We start from the raw sequence: 21,019 nt of genomic DNA, 5'->3' as shown, positions 1-21,019 counted from the left end.
CGGGGGCTCCCCTGCCCGCCCTCCCGCCTCCCGGGGGAGGGGCTGCCCTGCCCGCCCGCCGCTCTCACACCTTCCTCTCCCCCGCAGCCTGCACCGCGTCGGGTTTGTCTGCCAACGGGAAATCACGCAGCTGTTAAAGACCCGATTTATCATTCCTACGGTGCAATTTCATAGCTCGACGACCTAGAGGAGCTCTTATGCTCCCCAAGGGGTTTTGGCCAGGTTTCCTTGTCACACTTTTTGCATTTGTCCGGTGTACTCCAAGTCAAGGAAAGAGTAGATGCAGTCTCCTGGTTTGGCCTCTGACAGCCTCGTGTTTTTTTCCTGTATTGCCCCAAATTCCACTGACTTCCACGAGGCTTGGGAATTCGGGAATATACCCCCACTCTTCAGTGCCACGAGCTGTGTCAGTCTGCTATGAACAACGGACTGTTACAATTAGGCTGAGCACAAACAACGTGAGTGCAAGGTCTTTTATAGTCGTGTTCGTACACATTGCATGTAAATACTGGTGGTTGTGATGGTTTTTTTCTGCCTTGAATTTTACAGTCTAGTGGGAACAACCTGAAATTTAAAAAATACCAGAATATAGGCTGTAATTATTTTTTTTTTACTTTAATCACATGCAGGTACTGAGAACAAGAAGACAGGCCTTTAGCTACTAGGATGAAGAGGCTATGAAAACAAACATGGACTAATCCAGTGCCTTGCAGCTCTAATGAAAGGACATCCTAGTGACTCTGAAGCAGTAGCAGCTTTACCTGAGTATGAATTGGTTTCTAATATAGGTATCTTTAACATTCATATTTTAATCTGTTTCTCAGGGTATGTTTATTAATACAACTCAGTGGTTTACATTGCTGGTTGAAGCCAGGTCCTTAAAAGCCTGCTCTTTTCCCAGAAAAATTAGTTAATCTGTAAGTCTGAAATCACTCAGCTGGTTGAAGCCAGCACAGAGGGCTCAGGGAGGGGAACTATACCGTTTACTGCTCTGCTGTTAAAGACTTGCTGGGTAATTCTGGACTCATCACTTCACCTGCCTGTGTCTTCGTTTCAACAAGCTGGGTAGGTATAGTATCATGCCTTATGATACTAATGTTCATTAATAAAGTGTCTGCAGTCTCTGAATGAGAAATTTCTGCCAGATAGAATGCTTCAGCTGTGCCTCCTCATGTACACTGATGGCAAAGTTTACTCTGCTCTGAGGAAAACTGTATTTTAATTTGGCAGACCTGAAGAAAAAAAAGAGCAAACTAGAGAGTAAAGTGCCTTCACTAATTTTTCTGATACTAGATATTCACTGGGTACTCATACACATTTACCACTTTTATTCTATTACATTAATATACATCCCTTGTAGCTTTTGTTACATGAACCTTTTCCTACCAGGGATATAGGCTATTAGTTAAAGAAAATGCTGTATGACAAAGGGTTAGTTTGAGAGCTGCAGTCAGAAATCACAGCATAATTAAAGATACTTGAGAAATACTGATATTGAAGTCTGTCAGCCACTGCAAAATAAATGGTTAATTTATTTTGCCTCTAGCACAGCATATAAGATTACATACGAAAAGGATGCAAGTTCTGCCCCAGAAACAGGCCTATTAAGGAGGAAGTGATGTACTGCAGTGTAGTCAGTAAATCCATTGCTGTTCTTGCTACCAACGATAGCCTTAAAAGCTGCTGGTGTTTAGTTAAAGGTCACGTACAACTCGGGAGAGGAAGTATGATGTGGTTTGGACGGAAATAGATTTAAAAACTTACTTCACTGCTTTAGTTGAACTGAGATCCTGCTTCTTGTTCTAAAGAAAAAAGAACAAACAATAGTGTCTGTAGTGAGAAAGTTGCCACCTTCTAATAACAGGGTGGGATGTACTGATGTGGTTTGTATTTGTCAGTGTTGTTTGCTGCAAGCAGGGTAACAGAGAATGTCTTCTCCGTGCCAGTGCATCCACTGGTGTGCCAGTGGAGGAGATCCTTTGTCCACATGGCCTGGAGGAACAGCAAAACACCCAGAGATCCTGCAGACTGTTAGTATTTGTGAAGTACTAGACCTGTGCTAACAGTATAGTGTACTTACAGATAAACTATAGCTGCAGAGATTTAACTACACCCTAAATACACAGGAATTGGTATTCCTTTTGTAGGTCAGTCATATGATGCAAAGAAACCCTGAAGTGAAAAAGCTTAAAAATCAGTGAATCAATGGGTGGAAATACAGGGTACCATATACATTTGTATTATCTCCTTTATATATATATTGCACATATTACCTTCTGTGTATAATCTAGTTTGTGCAGCTTGCTCAGAAGATTGTAAAGAAAAAAGCAAACAGAAGAATATTTTTTTCCTATTTTCAGAGTAATTTTGTATATATACTCCAAAATTTAGGGTTTTATTGCAGTAAGTTGAAAAGTAACCTTTGCATAAAATTGTGTAAATAGGAGGTTTATCTTCCAAAAAGCTAGTGTCCACTTGATGCTGCTTGTAAAGCCACGGAGAGAACTACCGACAGTTTCCTAGCAGGAGAAGATGTGGCGACTTGTGGTGACTCTTGCGAGACAGCAAGTCTTCATGAGAGAAGATAATAAAAGTATGACTAAGGGGAGTGCTTAAGCTTATCAGATGAAGTGCTGCAATTGCCTTGTACTGAGTTTAACAGAGATTTTAAGAACTTGCTGATTAAGTGCTCCATGCTTATCCAAATGTGCAGGCATGGAGAAACCCTAGGAGCAGCGGCAGGAAACACTCAGACCAGAAAGGGGAAGAGTGTTATTGGGGCAACTGTCCCACAGCTCTGCTCAGTATAGCAAAGGGAGTCCCAGAGGAATGGATGACATCTCACACACAGCACAGCATGGTCTGTACCTTAGTCCCACTTTTTCTTACTCCAGAGCCCTCTCTCAGTGTAGGCATATAGGATTTGCATGTGCCAACTCTGTGCTGGCTGGGGAAACTCAGGCCAGTTCCTATTATTGATGTGGCCGGATCCCAAGTTGTTTTGGCAGAGCAGGGGAAAGACATTCCAACAAAGTATTGGTATTAATCTTTTATCTTCATTATGTTTTGTTTCTTATTGAGGCAATTTACATTTGTCTCACGATTATTTTATTACTTGACCAAAAAATGGAAGGTTAGGAATATTCACAGAAAGCAGCTCTTAGAATTGGCTAAACACTGGGTATCATTTACTGGATTTATGAAACAGTGGATATAGCAAGTTAGAAACATTCAGGAAGTCTGAAAACTTCTAAATAGATCATGGTTTAAAGGGCAGACAAGCCCTCAACAGACATACCTCCAACATTGTATGACTACCTTATTAGCATTCAGGGACTCTGACCTTTGCCAAATCTTGAATATCCTGGTTACCAAAACCAACCTTGCTCAGATGCCTGAAGCAGCAGGGGCATGGTAGCCTATGCAGGAGGATTTTCGTGCTAAGAAAAGGCAACTTTGGTGTCAAACTGCAGCAGATGAGAGTAAATCCCAGGCAAAAGGGCCTGGGATATCCTTCCTTGAAACGTGGATTCTCCTCCCTATAAGCACCACCCATTCTGACTCATCAGAGCTGGAGGTGCTGGCATAATTGCAAAACATCTTCACACCCATAGTATGATCTGGTGTAGGTTACACTAGGATTCTTGAGTGAGCTATTTGGCTGTTTAATTAAAATATGATGAGGACAGGTTTTTACTGTTGGGGGTTTTTCCAAAACATTTCTTCATGAAGTGGATAAAATGGTTTTTTTCCTTTAGTGAGACAGGATTACACAGTATGAACTTTTTGTTGACTTGTTTCAAGGTAAACAAGAGAACACATTATAAAGATCACTTTATTTTTAAATTCTACACAGATTCAGTTCCATGCAGCATTTCTAGCATGTATTGGATCTGCCATTCAGAATTTTTAAAACACGACTTCAAACATATTTGTTTTGTGGAGTTCAGACATTGCAAACCACAATGAAATTTGGTCACTGTATATGTGATGATGCTTTCTCACAAAGGTCCAGATCCCTGCAGGGTATAAACTCCTATCAGTTTCAATGAAAGTTAGGGGCCACACATACTCTTATGGTAAAGAAAATCTGCATTTTCAGCTATGGCTTCTTATGTGAACCATTTTAATTTCTGTTGACCTAAGCTGAAACACTGATATGTGCAGATGAAGTGTATTGGACATTGGGCACCTCACTCATCACAAGCCTCTGGATGCTCTGGACACTGCTCTTCATTGCTATAAATGTTTTGTAGTTGTTAGGCATGTGTAGCAGATGCAAAATCTGAATTCTCCACTTACGTTGCTGGTAACATTTTGTGGACACCCTGCAGAGATATAAATAGCAACCAATACAAAGTCAGAGTTTCAGGAATCTGACTTGCAGGGATTTTGGGTTCTTTTTATACCAGCTGAAGTCAATTAAACCATTTTCTGAAAATTCAGTTCCAGATATTAAAGTCTGGGAGGCAAAGCTGGGTATCCAAAATTAGATGCCACCTCTGAAAAGATAATTGTAAGTGATTATCTCATAGGGGAAGTCCAAGACAGAGCCAAGACTAGAATCTAAATAATCATACGCAGCATTAACCACAACACTGATTTTTAATACCAAAAACTTGAATACTGACTTGTTAAAAAATAAGTACAGTTTTCAAAATTCATCCATAGCATATGCAAATTAGTGTTTTGATGTAATTTGCTGATGGTAGAATTTTGATAGCTGAAGTCTATTTGCACCTCAACTTTTCAAAACGTGGTTTCAAATCCATTCTTTGTTGCTGTGAAGTCAGACCCCATACAAGTGAGTGCTACTTTTACTAAATTTATTAATGACTTTTTTTTACCTTCTTTATTTTTGGCATTTTAAAGTTTGGTTTTTATAGAATACATAGATATAGTCTTGGCTGCTGTGAAAACACGATGGAATCATGTTGGCAATTGTTGGCAATGATTTTAAAATGAAAGAGGGTAGGTTTAAATTGTCTGTTTAATTATCTGTTGAAACATGGCACAGTGTGACATAGCATAGTGCTGCTTAAGAAGGAAATAATCTCCTTTTTGGATTTTCATTTGGTCTTATAACTTGGGATGTCCATGGTTATGTAACTGTTTGTAGAATGATAGAATATGCTGAGTTGGAAGGGACCCATCAGGATCATCAAATCCAGTTCCTGTCCCTGTGTAGGGCACCCCAAGAATCACAAGATGTGCCTGAGAGCATCATCCAGCTTCTTGAACTCAGGCAGGCTTGGTGCTGTGACCACTTCCCTGTGGAGCTTGTTCCAGTGCTCAATCACCCTCTGGGTGAAAAACTTTTTCCTGGTATCCAATCTGAGACGGATACTAAGTATTGCATAGGTGCTCTGTTTTCTGTAACTCAAGTTACAAGTTTGTGTCTGATTAGTTTTGAAGAAATATCCCTTCTACATACAATCAGCTTTACAAGCAAAGGGAGTAATACAAGAAGCACCCTGATCACGTTACTTATCAGCCAGTGAGTGACTCGGGATTTAAGACAGGAGATGGCAGTCTTGAGTAGCAACTCCTTGCTGTCCCTGCTTGGTTAAACTCAAATCCGAACTGGAGGCAGCGCTGGGCACAAGTAACTCAGGATCTGAGTCCTTTTTCTTAAACGGCGCAATGACAAGCAGCTTAGGTATTGAAAATGGCAACAACTAGCTTTGTCCTTTGTACCTGATATTTTAAAACGTTGCTGCTAATTTATTGAATAATTTTAGAATCAGAGAATAGACTCATAGAATAATTTAAGTTGGAAAAAAGACATTTAAGATCATCAAGTCCACCCATTAACCTAACTCTGCCAAGTCCTGTGCTAAACCATGTCCGTCAGCATCATGTCTTCATGACTTTTAAACACATCCAGGGACCGTGACTCCACCACTTCCCTGGGCAGCCTGTTCCAGTGCTTGACAACCCTTTCTGTAAATATATTTTTCCTGATATACAATCTAAACCTCCCCTGGTACAACTTGAGGCCATTTCCTCTCATCCTATCACTTGTAACTTGAAAAGAGACCAGCACTTCCTTTCAGGTAACTGTGAAGAGCAATAAGGTCTCCCATCAGCCTCCTTTTCTCCAGGCTGAACAGCCCCATTTTATCAGCTGCTCCTCATAAGACTTATCCTCAAGGTAATGTGGAGTTGTATGGAAGGTTTTCCTAGATGTTTTTAGGCTTTGTATCAGTATTTGTAGAGGGAAAAACCGCAGCACAGTGAAGAGGCAGAATTTAATCTGTCTCATTCCCATATGGGTTTGTTTCTTCTAACTAGGAAAATCATGTTGCAAACAATATTAACTCCCAATAAAATATTGTGTTGTTTTACTTAAGTAAGAGATGTGTGTAATTCTGGTCATCCTTTTAAGTATCGTGGAAAGTTGGGTGGTCTACAAGCAGCCCATAAGGAAATTCTGTCTCCCGCATGAACTAGCACAAAGTAATGGCAAGAAAACCTACTTATAGTAATAATATCACTGATGGACATTTTCTAATCGGCAGATCAGCACAAAACCTTGCAGTTATCCAGTCTCAGCAGAGAGGGGAACTTGATGACACCATTGTTTTTCCACTGTGAAAATGCTTAGTTGGAAAAAGACAAGAAAAGATTAAATGAATCACAGTAGCTTCATGCAACATCCCACTTCTAATCTTTTGCAGAATGTGAACAGTACCATTCACTGGGACGATCCAAATGTCACCAGGAGTTCTGCAGTGCTGCTTATTTTTGCTGAGTAGTCACTGTAGGAATTTTACTTGTAAATTTTATTGTAAATTTTATATACCCGTTGATTGGCTTTCACTACAGCCTCACATTTAAAAAATATGTATTTTGGACCAAATCTCAATTTACCAGGTGTATTTATTTTTTTAAAATTCAGATTAAAAGTCTTCCTTTAAAAGTTTGCAAAGCACAAATCCTTCAAATAGAATAAGTTGCAACTCTGCTCTACCGAGAAAGAACACATGCATGTAAGCCTTGATCCATAATATAACTCATTTTCTAAGCTTGTTTTTTGTCACAGCTTCTAGACAAAAAATACAGTCTTTTTTTCCTGGGGCTTGAATCCTTCAGTTAGTCTCTGTATGCACAAATCTGTCTGTTCCACACAGCCACCATAGTCTACCTGGATGGATCTGAATGCAAGATCAGGTTTTCTGTAACAATCTTGTCCTGTTAGACACAGCAGACATTGTCATGAAACCTTTTGTTTAATCTTTTTATTAAACAAACATTTTCCTAAGTTTGCATAGGCAGTCGCCCAGCCATGGCTTCCACACAGTCCTTTAATAACTAGCAGGGTGTGGTGATCACATTTCCTCAGAGGTTTTTCTTCTATCTGACTGCCAAAGAGTAATTTATTCCTCACTTAACATCATTGCTTACTTGCTTTATTTATTCACCTCCTCCATCTGTTGGAGATAGAGCAGTGAATTAATAGCTGTCTTTCTAGCTCAAAAAGGGGGTGGGGGACAGTTCTGTGGGCCCAGTTCCCTAAAGAAATAAGACTTATGTGATTATACTCTGTCTATCCCAACATACAGCACTAATAACATGGAGCCCTGCTGGCCATTTTGTTTCATACGGAAGAGAAAGAGAGGACTCCAGTCTTCCATCTTCCTCGCAGATTTATGAAAATGGATGGCTGGGAGGGGGAAAAGAGATCCTACTATTACCTTCTAGAAAGGGAAAGCTTACAGTTTGAACTCATTTCTTTGTAAACAGCTGAAAATTCTCTCAAGCTCTCCTTTGAGGCACAAGTCTCTGAGGTGCCAGTCTTCACTAGTTGTGTTGCTCCCAGTTTATTCACATGGGGATAGCTCCCACTTCTATGCACATGAGCAAAGAAAAAGGCACAGGCAGTGTTTGTACTTTGAGTACGTGGAAATTCTGCAGTGAGATGATAGCTACCACAATGTCAGGGTGTGTGTCTCCTCCAGAGTGAATGTGAAACTGCCCCTCTTATATGCAGATGGGGTACCTGGTGTGTTGTTACGGTACTTTTTCAGATAATACTGTCTTTAAACATTCCTGTATCCTTCTTAAGGTGGAATGTACTGTACTTGATGCTGAAAAGGTATGAAACACACATATTTTTTTGAGTGTCTGCAACGAAACAAGGTATTTGTTCATTTAGGAGATACATGCTAAGTTTCAAATACAAAAATTGTTCAATTTTAGATTTACTTGGGGTCAAGATGAGCAACCATCTTTTTGTTTGTTTTTTAAATAAGGTCACTGAAACTGTGATAGAATTTGCAAACCTTGTTTCATACAGCTAATCAGTACTGATCAGTACTTTTGAGTTGAAGGCTGAGTCTTAACAGTTGTTCTGTGTATTAATTTAATTTTCACTCCTTCCTGGTCATGTTTATGGGATTGAAGAATGTACCAAAAGGTATTTTGCTCTATGAAAGAGTTCAATAAACTTCAGCTTTATAATGTCTGTGTTGCTGGAGAAATATGGTTTCCTTTTTTAATGTAGGTGTTCTGGAGTCCTAAAGACTCTGTTTCTATTTCTTGATTTTCTTAGGACAACAATAGCTGCAGACTTGGGAAGTTTGTAACATGATTGGATGTTTCATTCCAGATCTGGATGTGCAGAGGAAACGGATTTTCCATCCACAGCCACGTGGGTCCTTCTAGCTGCTAGATACTGACCAGCCACACAGCAGGTTTTGTGAGTTCTCCCTAATTCCTACTAAGCACAGTTTGGTAGATTATTTTAAGCAGTTTAAAATCCCAGTCTGAGATACAGCAGCTGGTTTTGTCTCACCTGAGCTAGCAGTACCCTCATGAAGTCTTCTGTTAGCATATCTGAAGAGTGGTGAGGAACTTCTGTGGTTGTTAATCCTATCCACTGGCATTGCTAGATGTAGAAGAAATCATCTGTACGTAACCGGAAGCCCTGCTGATAATGCCCAAGCATATGGCATAAGGGGCAGGACTTCTGCCTGCACACAAGATAAATACCATTTGGGGACTTGAATATTTAAGCAAACAGAAAGAAAAAGATTGACTCATACACTACAAACTAATGCCAGTGAGCAGAATCACATTTTAAATTACATGTGAAAATTATTTCTTACACTGAGAAAAATTGTATATAGGTGGAAAGAGGGTACTTGAAGAACTGTTTAGTGGTTTGGAGCACTGAGAAGATTATTCTGAGTGTGGAAAAAAAACCCTCATTGAATTTACACTGGAGTTTTTAAAAAGATGTATTTGGAGTATAAGGGATAATCTTGGACTGTGAATGGCACAAGCAGATATTTAGGGAACCCTAGCTCTCTGTGTGGTAGGAAAGTCTAAGAGAAATGAGCAAGTAGGTCTGTGAGTAATGGAATCAGTGAAGCCTGCTTTCCAATTAATTTGTGTCTCATACAAGTTTTTCCTCTGCCCTGGATGGTCTGTACTAAACGGATCGTCTGGTGTCTGATAAGAATGGGAATTTTACTAAATCCTTTTCCATGGCTGAAGGCACCATTTGGACCTCCTCTTCTTCCTAGCTGGCTGCCTACTTCCACTAAGCTCGTGACAACTTTATATCTTGAAACCTGTGATTCACTTTCAAATCCAGTTGAAAAGCAGACAGTGGACTAAAAAGTTACTCAAAGAGGAAGTGAAGACAGCAGAATAGGCTCTCATACACAAAATATGATGACAAAGTTTCCTTGGGAAACTGAAACATTTGGAGAACATTTGGCACTTCCTCCAGATTTGGTGATTTCCAGCACTGGCAAGGTCATCTCAAATTTGGGCATAGAAAAGATAAATGGAAGCAGCACTAAAATCTACTTTCATGTTGCAGCCCTTGAAGTGATTTCACAGAAAGCTGTGGTTTACAACATTGTACTCATGGGGTGGGTTTGTTGGCAGTTACTTGGAGTTTGGTTATTTATTACATGAAAATATGTAGAGTTAGAATATCAGATGTTGGTCTAAACCTTTATGTAGGTTACATTTTAAAATCTATTTGTTAGACAGGTGTTACTGGTATGGTTAATTTTGCTTAACCTGTTAGTCATTCCAAATTAATATATTTTTCTAGATGGGAGCTGCAGTGGGTATGAATGAGAAAACAAAATCCAGTAACAGGTGCATTAAACAATTTAACTGAGCATGTATCTAGATCAATTTTAATAGGCACAATTTGTGAACCAGAACAATTTTCTGTAGTTCTTATCAACGTTTTTATCAAATCTTCACCCCAGTAGGTCAGAACTCCATTGTTTTGCTAATGCTTTGGTTGACTTGAAAAATAACCCTCCTTCGACTACCTGAGAACCTGTAGCTGAAATATGTGGTAGTGGCAGGCTATGCTTTTGTCCTAAGGAAAAAAAAAAAAAAAGCTTAAATGGAAAATGAAAGAGAAAACTATCATAACTGTTCAGAATAAGCAGCTGTATGTTTTTCCTCTCTTTCTCTGAAATTTTCATTTAGCTCCAGGAATGGGTTTGAATAAGCTACTTTGTTTTTGCTAACACCAGCTAAAATTTTGTGGTATACAGAGTAATGTATACTTTGTATCACACTCGGTAAGAAAAAGAGTAGGTTTCATGTAGATTATAGCACTGCATGTAAAAAAACTCAAACATGTCTTGATTTCTCAAAACAAAATGCTAGGTGCTTATCCCAGTGCAAAAGATTTTACACCAAATACAAAATACCTATTAAGATAACTAGGACAGAAGAATGTGTATCAATAGGTGTGATAAAAAAGACGTATTTGCCTTCTATTCAGTTAAACATACTATAACTTATGCTTCTAGGAAGTAGTAATGCTTGTACAAGAACTGTGTGTAGACTAGACCCTAGGACACTATTGCCTAACAACACAGCTCTTATCCAGGGAAAAATTCTTTTTAAATCTGAGTAAGTTAATTTCTATTCCTTGCTTTTATATAATTTAATGTATTACTCTAGGAAACAGTAGACCTAGGTATTCAGTTCCTGCCTTCCAAGCCTTACTTTTTTCAATTCTAATAAGCAGTCAGCTTGCAGGGCATGAGCCTCACTTTCAACAGCTGCAGTTTATGATATTGAACATTACTGAGATAGTTAGATCAGGATTCCCCTATTAAAGGAATTCAGGGTGGTGTGAAACCTGCCAAATGACTCTTTCACAACACTCTGATACAGGTGGCCTGACCTGACTGGTGTGTTCAAATGACTCCAACCTGAGTAGTGCTGGGGTTGTTCTAAACCAGCATAGTCATCTTGACTATTCAGATCTGTGCTCACATAAGCCTAGCCATGATCTGAATAACTCCATGTCCAAGAAGGGTAATAACAGTGGGTTTTTAGGCTCCTTAGACCACATTTCTGCATACATTTGCCATCAGATTAGAACGGAGCCTTGGGTATCATCTATGAGTTTGCTGGGCATATATGATAAACAAGACTTGTGTTCCAATTTGAGGCCTCCTTTAGTTATCATGACAGTTAAGTGCCCTCTTTCTGTTTGTATCAGTGCTTCATGTACTAAGTGAATCTAAATGAGTAGTTTCAGGTGCTCTTTGTACTTGACACACTATATGAACAAAGTGGTCTTCATGATTCTGTGAGTGGAAGAGATGTTTTTGTGTGACCTTGGCAGCAGACATGGGTATATGTATTGATGGCTGCAGAAGGAACAAATGGTCTTCCTCTTAATATGCTCAATGTAAGTCATAGCATCTCAGATCACTTTTTCCAGTACCACTTTCAGTGTTCCTTGGCTGGTGTTTTGAATAATGTCATCATAAAAGTTAATTGTTATTCAAGAATATTGCACTGATTCCATTGGTGAATGTCTAAGAAAATCTGAAAGCTACAGTTCAACAGGACAGCTTTTAATTTAATTTCTTTTCCTCCTCATATTTTTTTCTCCTTGAAGTTGGCAAAGCCTTGCATATAGGGAATTTTACTCTCTGGCATCATGTCCTAAACCCTTATCATTCCAGATCAATTTGTGGTAGTCATTTAGCAATACCGCCACTTGATATGGGGATATTAAAGTTAACAAAAAGCATGTAGTTTACATTCTAGAAGCCAGGCTAAAAATTTAGTGCCAAAGCATGGAAAATCTGCTTCTTCCCCCCCCTTCCCCAGTGAAAATTAATGCACTGAATTATTGAGAGAATGAATTGGAATGCCATGATTTTATTGTGCACAGCTTTGCTTTTCTTCTTGAGAAGAGCTCATAATTGACAAAGTAAAATGAATCACACCCTAAATTCCAGCCAGCTTGTCTCAACAAATGGTCAATAGTCATTAAAGAGAAATAGGCAATTCAGAAAATTATTTGTTCCATCTATCTTTGATACCTATTTCAGGATAGAGGAACTTGTGCCCCAGAAGGAGGAAGGGTTGCTATCTTGTATGTGCAGCTATGATTGCTTAGCTTTCCAATTAATCTACTCTAAGTAACTTAACCAACTTGTTTTTGTTACTAGAAATTAATGAAAATGCAATCAGTATTTGCAAATGCAAAATTCTGCAGAAATACAAGTCATTCTGTTATATTTCACCCCACTCCACAGGGCAGCAGAGAAGATTTTTTAATTTACCCACTAAGAACAAACTGCTGATTTGGCTCTGTGGTTCTTGGAAGCCGTCTTTGTTCTGCTATTTCCTGCTGCTTTCTTGAGCTGTGTATTTCAGATGTGAACGGGGACCTACTCAAAGTCTCTTTATGCTTGCAACGGTATGACATAATTCCTGGGATAGATGCAGATAGGTGCTATTTGCCAGTAGAAAGGAAATGGAAAGCAAAAGCATAGCTGGAAGTTTTTTTTATTAGTGTTGAGGATTTGATGCTTGTCGCTGACATGCAACAGTTAACAGCCTTCCCCAGGTGCTGACCTTGCTTGATGTGTTCAGCAGAGGCTGCATGCTAGATCACATCTCCTAAGACTTTCAGCACTTCATGTGATCGTTGTGCCTTTCATCCTGAGACACATTTGATGTGGCCACACAGTGAGACCATCCAAGCTTGCCTTTGCAGCATTGGCAGCTGCCCTTAGCAGCTCCTTTCACACAGCTCTGCTGCAGGCTGACATTGTGAAGTTGTCTGCAGGCCAGACAGTGCTGCAGGGGAAGCAGGCACTTTTCTGGCTGCATTAACAGATGATTAAAATTAAAAACAAGGCATTGACATTGTGCTTGTTTGCATGAGTGTGGTGCTTCAATGTGTGCAAGTGTTCACCGACACATGTCATGTACAGAATTTTGTTCATGTGTGTTGAGAGGGGGGAATATATCACTGCAGTGATCTGACACCTCACCTGCTCTGGTGGCCTTATTTCAAACATTTTTTTGATGCCAGCTTGAATAACATGCTTTAAGAATCCATGGATGACCTGGGAGGAACTGAATGATTGTCCTTAGAGCCATTTGTACTTCCTGTTTTGTGACCTTGGCAGATCAGCGATTGGGAAAGTTGTTCACGTGCCATCTGCACCTGACAGCTTTGCCATGCAGCAATAGATAATTTCCTTTCCAAACACGACTGGCTTCTGATACCAGTGGGAAATTGGCAGCTTCTATATGAAAGCAGTAGATTCCAGTTTCCTCTTTTGGCTTTTCATTGAGATAGGAAAGGAATTGTTATTGTTACTGTCCCAGAGCTCTGTGTCAGAGCACTCTTCCCCACGTAACTGCTTTTGCCGTCAAAACCAGATTGTCAATATGATACTGCATCACACCATGCAGTGGGTATTGGATTGCCTCAGGGTTGTTTTTTCCCCAGTATCACAGGCTTAATTCTAAACAGAATTGCACAACTTACTGTGGAAATATTTTCCACTTCTTTTGTCTCTTGGGTTCTCTTCCTCATGTCTGTGAAAGAATAATAGAGTGCAGAGTAAAGTGGCTATCTGGTGGTAGAGCTTAAGAAACAACACAGTGGAATTGAAAGGTACTTTTCTCCCTATTTCATTCTCATGTAAAAAATATGATGTGAAGCAGCATTCACTGTTTTTTCAGTTCTTCAGAAATGGTGGAAAGCTGTTGTGACTTGTTTATAGGAGGTGTTTAAATCAGCAGGTGTTTAAATCAGTGGTGGTGGGCAGGACACAGACACTTGCCTCATCTCCACCCTGAAGTATCAGCTTTGCAAAGAACTGCAAAGGAGCTATGTGGCTGACAAGAAGGTGATGAGTTTATTTCCACTGTTAATAGCATAAAGCATTGGATTTACAAGTGATTCAAAGATTTACTCTCCCTGAAATTTAGGGTAAATTGTTGCACCAAATGTGTGTCTTCATAAATGCACACTGTGGTTTTCTTCCTGCCAGTTAATGGAGATGGAGATAGAATCATGTGGTTTTGTCTGTGCTTTCATGTGGCATTATTAATGACACAGGTAATCCTGTTTGTCTTAAAATCAAGGCAAATATCTCTCATGTTCTGTCCATCTGTTCCAGACACCAGCAGCATTCTCATCACCATGGTATTGGAACACTCTGGTACACAAATAGCGATCAGCAGTTATTAACATAATATTATTACTTGGTCCATAAAGCTAATATTGGCAGAGATACTAGACATCATACACTGTGAGAAAGTTTATCAGCAGATGTACTTTGTTCTTTCAGAATATGATAATACTCTGTATAAAAATCAGTAAAGGATTAATTTTTATTATGTTACAGAAGTAGCACAAATTGGCAGTATAACATATAGAAAATTTTTCTCCTTATATCCAGTAATTTAAAATCCATTGTATCTTGTTGTAGAACAGCATTCTTTAGGAAACAATAGGGTTTTTTAAACATAGATCAAATCAAACCACTGAAAGTTTTCTTTCCTTACTCTCCTTCATGCATCTCATTTACTCATGTTCAAAAGTCCGACTTCAAATGTCTCCTATTTGGTCAGTTTTCCAATGACATAATGTAAAGTTTTTAGTTGGCTTTTTTTTTTTTGTCAAACAGCCACACTTAAAAAAATCTCTGGTATTTAAATAACTGGTAAAAATGAGTCAATTTCTTTGAGGCAAATATTTGTATTAAATGAATAGCCCATCTAGATATCATTTTTTCTTTCTTTGTTAATCAGAATATATTTCTGGGAGACCTATTTTGCAAGCTTATCTACAGAGACTTTTATACTGAAGCAAGATGGAGCATTTTCAGATTGCAACTTCACAGTTGCAACGAAACAAAAGTGAAACCAAAGTATTAAATATTATATATATTTTCTCTACTCTACAACAACTTTTGATTGCTTTAGGTGGCAAATAGCTGCTAAACTAACATTCCTGTAAGCATTACAGTGTCCACACAAGTGCTGCTGTAATAAAAGGGAATGTCTTTATCTGTGTTGGTTGTGGGCACAAGCAGATTGCATCAGCCACCACTACTCTTTCAGAGAACATGAAACTTACTGCTCATGATGTTGGTTCAGTCTCCATCTTTATATCAATAGCTTTCTTTCTTTTTTTTTTTTTTTTTAAAGTTAACTACAATAATCAGGGTTTACAATAACCTAATTAAAAATGTAAATGGATTGCTAAGAACACTGTTGTCAAATGGGCTGTGTATGTGTGGAGTCTAACTGAAATAGATGGATAGGCCAAAGGGAATCTTGTTATAAAAACAGAGAATCACTCCCTACAGTTCAGCTTTGCCTTGAACACTTAGCTGTTGGCTCAACTGTGGGAAGGAGTCTAAAGTACTGGGTGACTTTTGTACCTATCTAGATAAATTGAAGGGCGAAGTGCAGCATTTTTATCCTGTCATTCCCTTTTATCAATCTCAATTATTAAGCAAGTGGTGGATATTAAGATCAACCTTGACTCAAACGTTTAACAGACATGTCTCATTAGACAAACCCCATGTGTCCCGTTACATTTTGTTCGGGGTCTGTCTCTCACTGGATGCATGCCAGATTGTCCTTCAGGATACAGTCCGGTGAGTAGGAGAAAAAATGTGTTTGAAGTTGGCATAATTGCAATGAACATAAAGGTACAGTTGGAACTTTCTTGGTACGCTCTCTTCTGTCTTGCTATCGTAGGCCAGTGTCTTGATTCTCTGCAGTCAATTGCTTTGGAGCACTGTTACTGACAAGAATGAGTCACTTCTGGCTCAGTCTGATGGGTTTCTTTGGACTGAAAAAGCTGTAGCTGGGCTAAATGCCATACCCACAGTTCATCTTATGTATCTCTTTTTATCATGTACAGTGACTGCCCACAAAAAGAAAATCAAGATGCATCACTTCCAGTTTTTATAAGAAATTTCTGTAACAGGTTTTCTTGTATCCATGAATATAATCACAGGATCACATAATGGTTTGGGTTAGAAAGGACCTTAAAGATCATCTAGTTCCAACCCCCCTGCATGGGCAGGGACACCTCCCACGAGACCAGGCTGCTCCAAGCCCCATCAAACCTGGCCTTGAACACTTCCAGGGAAGAGGCATCCACAACTTCCCTGGGCAACCTGTTCCAGTGTCTCACCACCCTCACAGGAAAAAAATTCATCCTAATATCTAATCTAAATCCACCCTCTTCTAGTTTTAAGCCATTACCCCTTGTCCTATCACTTCATGCTCTTGTAAAAAGCAACCCCACTGATCCCCCAGCTTTCCTGTAGCCCCTTCAGCGACTGACATTGTGAAGTTGTCTGCAGGCCAGACAGTGCTGCAGGGGAAGCAGGCACTTTTCTGGCTGCATTAACAGATGATTAAAATTAAAAACAAGGCATTGACATTGTGCTTGTTTGCATGAGTGTGGTGCTTCAATGTGTGCAAGTGTTCACCGACACATGTCATGTACAGAATTTTGTTCATGTGTGTTGAGAGGGGGGAATATATCACTGCAGTGATCTGACACCTCACCTGCTCTGGTGGCCTTATTTCAAACATTTTTTTGATGCCAGCTTGAATAACATGCTTTAAGAATCCATGGATGACCTGGGAGGAACTGAATGATTGTCCTTAGAGCCATTTGTACTTCCTGTTTTGTGACCTTGGCAGATCAGCGATTGGGAAAGTTGTTCACGTGCCATCTGCACCTGACAGCTTTGCCATGCAGCAATAGATAATTTCCTTTCCAAACACGACTGGCTTCTGATACCAGTGGGAAATTGGCAGCTTCTATATGAAAGCAGTAGATTCCAGTTTCCTCTTTTGGCTTTTCATTGAGATAGGAAAGGAATTGTTATTGTTACTGTCCCAGAGCTCTGTGTCAGAGCACTCTTCCCCACGTAACTGCTTTTGCCGTCAAAACCAGATTGTCAATATGATACTGCATCACACCATGCAGTGGGTATTGGATTGCCTCAGGGTTGTTTTTTCCCCAGTATCACAGGCTTAATTCTAAACAGAATTGCACAACTTACTGTGGAAATATTTTCCACTTCTTTTGTCTCTTGGTCTCTCTTCCTCATGTCTGTGAAAGAATAATAGAGTGCAGAGTAAAGTGGCTATCTGGTGGTAGAGCTTAAGAAACAACACAGTGGAATTGAAAGGTACTTTTCTCCCTATTTCATTCTCATATAAAAAATATATTGTGAATATATGTGAAAGCAGCATTCACTGTTCTTTCAGTTCTTCAGAAATGGTGGAAAGCTGTTGTGACTTGTTTATAGGAGGTGTTTAAATCAGCAGGTGTTTAAATCAGTGGTGGTGGGCAGGACACAGACACTTGCCTCATCTCCACCCTGAAGTATCAGCTTTGCAAAGAACTGCAAAGGAGCTATGTGGCTGACAAGAAGGTGATGAGTTTATTTCCACTGTTAATAGCATAAAGCATTGGATTTACAAGTGATTCAAAGATTTACTCTCCCTGAAATTTAGGGTAAATTGTTGCACCAAATGTGTGTCTTCATAAATGCACACTGTGGTTTTCTTCCTGCCAGTTAATGGAGATGGAGATAGAATCATGTGGTTTTGTCTGTGCTTTCATGTGGCATTATTAATGACACAGGTAATCCTGTTTGTCTTAAAATCAAGGCAAATATCTCTCATGTTCTGTCCATCTGTTCCAGACACCAGCAGCATTCTCATCACCATGGTATTGGAACACTCTGGTACACAAATAGCGATCAGCAGTTATTAACATAATATTATTACTTGGTCCATAAAGCTAATATTGGCAGAGATACTAGACATCATACACTGTGAGAAAGTTTATCAGCAGATGTACTTTGTTCTTTCAGAATATGATAATACTCTGTATAAAAATCAGTAAAGGATTAATTTTTATTATGTTACAGAAGTAGCACAAATTGGCAGTATAACATATAGAAAATTTTTCTCCTTATATCCAGTAATTTAAAATCCATTGTATCTTGTTGTAGAACAGCATTCTTTAGGAAACAATAGGGTTTTTTAAACATAGATCAAATCAAACCACTGAAAGTTTTCTTTCCTTACTCTCCTTCATGCATCTCATTTACTCATGTTCAAAAGTCCGACTTCAAATGTCTCCTATTTGGTCAGTTTTCCAATGACATAATGTAAAGTTTTTAGTTGGCTTTTTTTTTTTTAGTCAAACAGCCACACTTAAAAAAATCTCTGGTATTTAAATAACTGGTAAAAATGAGTCAATTTCTTTGAGGCAAATCTTTGTATTAAATGAATAGCCCATCTAGATATCATTTTTTCTTTCTTTGTTAATCAGAATATATTTCTGGGAGACCTATTTTGCAAGCTTATCTACAGAGACTTTTATACTGAAGCAAGATGGAGCATTTTCAGATTGCAACTTCACAGTTGCAACGAAACAAAAGTGAAACCAAAGTATTAAATATTATATATATTTTCTCTACTCTACAACAACTTTTGATTGCTTTAGGTGGCAAATAGCTGCTAAACTAACATTCCTGTAAGCATTACAGTGTCCACACAAGTGCTGCTGTAATGAAAGGGAATGTCTTTATCTGTGTTGGTTGTGGGCACAAGCAGATTGCATCAGCCACCACTACTCTTTCAGAGAACATGAAACTTACTGCTCATGATGTTGGTTCAGTCTCCATCTTTATATCAATAGCTTTCTTTCTTTTTTTTTTTTTTTTTTAAAGTTAACTACAATAATCAGGGTTTACAATAACCTAATTAAAAATGTAAATGGATTGCTAAGAACACTGTTGTCAAATGGGCTGTGTATGTGTGGAGTCTAACTGAAATAGATGGATAGGCCAAAGGGAATCTTGTTATAAAAACAGAGAATCACTCCCTACAGTTCAGCTTTGCCTTGAACACTTAGCTGTTGGCTCAACTGTGGGAAGGAGTCTAAAGTACTGGGTGACTTTTGTACCTATCTAGATAAATTGAAGGGCGAAGTGCAGCATTTTTATCCTGTCATTCCCTTTTATCAATCTCAATTATTAAGCAAGTGGTGGATATTAAGATCAACCTTGACTCAAACGTTTAACAGACATGTCTCATTAGACAAACCCCATGTGTCCCGTTACATTTTGTTCGGGGTCTGTCTCTCACTGGATGCATGCCAGATTGTCCTTCAGGATACAGTCCGGTGAGTAGGAGAAAAAATGTGTTTGAAGTTGGCATAATTGCAATGAACATAAAGGTACAGTTGGAACTTTCTTGGTACGCTCTCTTCTGTCTTGCTATCGTAGGCCAGTGTCTTGATTCTCTGCAGTCAATTGCTTTGGAGCACTGTTACAGACAAGAATGAGTCACTTCTGGCTCAGTCTGATGGGTTTCTTTGGACTGAAAAAGCTGTAGCTGGGCTAAATGCCATACCCACAGTTCATCTTATGTATCTCTTTTTATCATGTACAGTGACTGCCCACAAAAAGAAAATCAAGATGCATCACTTCCAGTTTTTATAAGAAATTTCTGTAACAGGTTTTCTTGTATCCATGAATATAATCACAGGATCACATAATGGTTTGGGTTAGAAAGGACCTTAAAGATCATCTAGTTCCAACCCCCCTGCATGGGCAGGGACACCTCCCACGAGACCAGGCTGCTCCAAGCCCCATCAAACCTGGCCTTGAACACTTCCAGGGAGGAGGCATCCACAACTTCCCTGGGCAACCTGTTCCAGTGTCTCACCACCCTCACAGGAAAAAAATTCATCCTAATATCTAATCTAAATCCACTCTCTTCTAGTTTTAAGCCATTACCCCTTGTCCTATCACTTCATGCTCTTGTAAAAAGCAACCCCACTGATCCCCCAGCTTTCCTGTAGCCCCTTCAGTTACAGGTACAAGCTGCTCTAAGTTCTCCCCAGGTTGAACAACTCTCAGCTGGTCTTCATATGAGAGGTGCTCCAGCTCTCTGATCATCTGATCATCTTCATGGCCCTCCTGTGGACTCACTCCAGCAGAAGGTGGTTATGGAGGACTTTGCTCTCCTGGTTGCAGTGTACATCACAACATCACACACTACAGTTTTCTCTTGTCTTTTTCATTTTAGATGGGCCTCATCCTCCTCCCTCATGCCAGATTGTCCTTCAGGATACAGTCCGGTGAGTAGGAGAAAAAATGTGTTTGAAGTTGGCATAATTGCAATGAACATAAAGGTACAGTTGGAACTTTCTTGGTACGCTCTCTTCTGTCTTGCTATCGTAGGCCAGTGTCTTGATTCTCTGCAGTCAATTGCTTTGGAGCACTGTTACTGACAAGAATGAGTCACTTCTGGCTCAGTCTGATGGGTTTCTTTGGACTGAAAAAGCTGTAGCTGGGCTAAATGCCATACCCACAGTTCATCTTATGTATCTCTTTTTATCATGTACAGTGACTGCCCACAAAAAGAAAATCAAGATGCATCACTTCCAGTTTTTATAAGAAATTTCTGTAACAGGTTTTCTTGTATCCATGAATATAATCACAGGATCACATAATGGTTTGGGTTAGAAAGGACCTTAAAGATCATCTAGTTCCAACCCCCCTGCATGGGCAGGGACACCTCCCACGAGACCAGGCTGCTCCAAGCCCCATCAAACCTGGCCTTGAACACTTCCAGGGAAGAGGCATCCACAACTTCCCTGGGCAACCTGTTCCAGTGTCTCACCACCCTCACAGGAAAAAAATTCATCCTAATA

At 39.4% G+C, this 21,019-nt stretch overlaps 1 protein-coding gene across 1 annotated transcript in view; it reads right to left on the bottom strand.

The window, feature by feature from the left end:
* The window catches only part of ACTR2 (ARP2 actin-related protein 2 homolog (yeast)), a 41,453-nt gene extending 24,060 nt beyond the window's left edge, over positions 1-17,393 (bottom strand). The window contains exon 1 of the mRNA XM_009993467.1: positions 17,346-17,393. Coding sequence (XP_009991769.1) covers positions 17,346-17,393 — 48 coding nt within the window. The remainder of the gene's footprint in view (positions 1-17,345) is intronic.
* Between the last annotated feature and the right edge of the window lie 3,626 nt (positions 17,394-21,019).

This window comes from Chaetura pelagica, unplaced genomic scaffold (assembly GCF_000747805.2).
Source record: "Chaetura pelagica isolate M959 unplaced genomic scaffold, ChaPel_1.0 scaffold472, whole genome shotgun sequence".
Lineage (NCBI taxonomy): Eukaryota > Metazoa > Chordata > Aves > Apodiformes > Apodidae > Chaetura > Chaetura pelagica.
The sequence above is the reverse complement of the archived record's forward strand: the minus strand, read 5'-3'. Positions and strand labels throughout refer to the sequence as shown.